General features: G+C 48.4%; 1 protein-coding gene across 3 annotated transcripts in view; it reads left to right on the forward strand.

Moving 5' to 3' along the window:
• Positions 1 to 807: 807 nt before the first annotated feature.
• Positions 808 to 2,158, forward strand: part of ntrk2a (neurotrophic tyrosine kinase, receptor, type 2a) — an 80,671-nt gene continuing 79,320 nt past the window's right edge. For 2 of the 3 annotated variants that reach the window (XM_024274884.2, XM_024274886.2), the window contains exon 1: positions 808 to 1,658. In XM_024274884.2, the coding sequence (XP_024130652.1) occupies positions 1,417 to 1,658 (242 nt within the window). In that variant the 5' untranslated portion in view covers positions 808 to 1,416. The remainder of the gene's footprint in view (positions 1,659 to 2,158) is intronic. The other variant, XM_024274885.2, reaches the window with a different exon arrangement.

Raw genomic sequence — 2,158 nt, forward strand, 5'->3', positions numbered from 1 at the left:
CTGTGACTGTAAAGCGCTTTCGACCTTCAAGGAAGGTAGAAAAACACTATAAAGTATACACCATTTACCATTTGTAACTTGATCTAGAGGAGAGCAGTTGGATAGCTCAGATGGTTAATGAGCTTCATCCTGTTTGGGTCCTTAGGCAAGACCCCTCATGCTGCCTATGAAGCCTTAAGTAGGACTAAGCCTGGATTTGCCTGAGCCGGTTCCCAGCCTGGATAAAAATACAGGATTGTGTGAATCTAGTGTAAAAATCTCTGCGACACAAATTTGCTGTGCTGACCCCTAAAGGGATGAGCTCAAAGGTGTACTTGAGTGCAGGGGTCCCCAAATTACGGTTCTGTGTCCACATTTGGCCTCGGCCCCCTGAACAATACTACATATTATTATTATTTTTTATTTTCTGACCTTTTTCTGTGAAGATCTCAGAAAGGGTTATTCTTATTGGTTGGATGTGACTTTCCGGAAAACCAGAAATGCTTCTGTTTAGAAAAGCCCTGCGATTTTTTTCACCTCTTTGTTTTGCCTATTCCTGCCCTCGGCCCCACATCAGAGAAGAAAACAGTCCTGTGGCCCTCACAGGAAAACAGTTTGGGGACCCCTGATCTAGAGGAACCACACCAAGGGTGCCAAACCAGATGATCTATGAAACATTTAGCTTCAGATGCATTCCAGGATAAGTTGTTGTAACTATCTCTGAAAAAGAGAGTAGAGGAGTGTGTCATCAGCATAGAAGTTGATGAGTCAAGGCAAGGAAAAAGAGGAGCTTTTATTTTGAAAATCACAATGGGAGATTCAAATAAATAAATAAAAAAGTCAACATGTCTGAAGCATTTGCACCTGACTCTATATCAGACCTTGAGAGTAGATTAACAGACGTCTCCCCATGCTGGAGATCGATAAAGTATCGCGTTTTGCAGGTTCTACTCTGATCCGGGAACGCAGCATCATCCTCCTCTTCAATACTTCTCCAACTCTCCTCCTTACATTCTGCGCAGCCACACCACACCAGCAGCGGCAGACAGTCACACGCCGCGCGTTTTGTTCAGGAGGCTCCGGCCAGTGACATCTGAAAGAGAGAGGAGGAGGAGAAGGAGGAGGAGGAGAAGCCTCCTTGGCACCCATCGCCTCTGTGGCAGTAAAGCTTTGACTGACCGACTGTCTGTCTAACGCTGGATTCCACGCTCATCTTTATCCTTTCACGCTATTTTCGCCGTCTGGCTCCGGAGGGACGACCAATGGGTTTCTAGCGTTGCTGCTCCGCCTGCATCCACCTCAGCATCGGATTTTTTCTCCTATTTTTGCTTCATCTCGCGTCTCCTTGACTGGCCGCACCGGGGACTGATCCCAGCCAATCTGGGCCGGGCCGTGGGGCTGATCCGCGAGCCTTTGTAGCTGAAGTTGGCGCACGAGATGAGCGCGTACCAACCCGGGAGCTGGGCTCTCTCCGGGTCTGAGTCATGGCGGTGCTTGTGGTGGTGGGTTTTGGCATGCGGGGTGGCTGTGGGCTCGGGAGATCCTTGGATGTCGGCGGAGGCATGCCGGTCGTCTTGTTCTTGCAGCAGCACCAGGATTTCCTGCGTGGACCCGGAGCCTGGGATCAGCAGTTTCCCCTCCCTGCAGAGCGACGCGGAGATGGAAAACATCACCGACATGTGAGTGTTTCCTCAGCATCTTCTTACAGGAGGGACACAATAGTTCAGAATCCTTCATCTGACCTGCTTATGCTCATCATTTTTCTGTCAGAAGATTAACAGATAAAGGGAAATCACATTTTTCATCCATTCTGAGATGAATTTAATCATTTTAGATTCCAACAATCACACAGACTTGTGAGCCTTGCTGTAGAAATTACTTGTTCACAGAGCAGCTCATCAGTCTTTAATAATAATGACTATTGAGGAGACAATAACGCGTTGGCTGTGCGTACAGACGCATGTGCCTCCGCGCGTCGTTGCGCGCGTGTGTCAGTCCGTGTGAGCGCATCGTACGCCTCGCTCTCCTCAGACACAATCCAAATATTAGCACAGACACTTCCCAAGATGGCTTGTATGAGTTTGTTTGAATGGATCAAGGGAGCTGAAGCAAAACGAAGCCACGATTTTTCTTTCCAAAGTCAACATCCCGCTCGTGCCCCCATCACTCACAAACTCAC

The sequence above is a fragment of the Oryzias melastigma genome, linkage group LG9 (assembly GCF_002922805.2).
Source record: "Oryzias melastigma strain HK-1 linkage group LG9, ASM292280v2, whole genome shotgun sequence".
Taxonomy (NCBI): domain Eukaryota; kingdom Metazoa; phylum Chordata; class Actinopteri; order Beloniformes; family Adrianichthyidae; genus Oryzias; species Oryzias melastigma.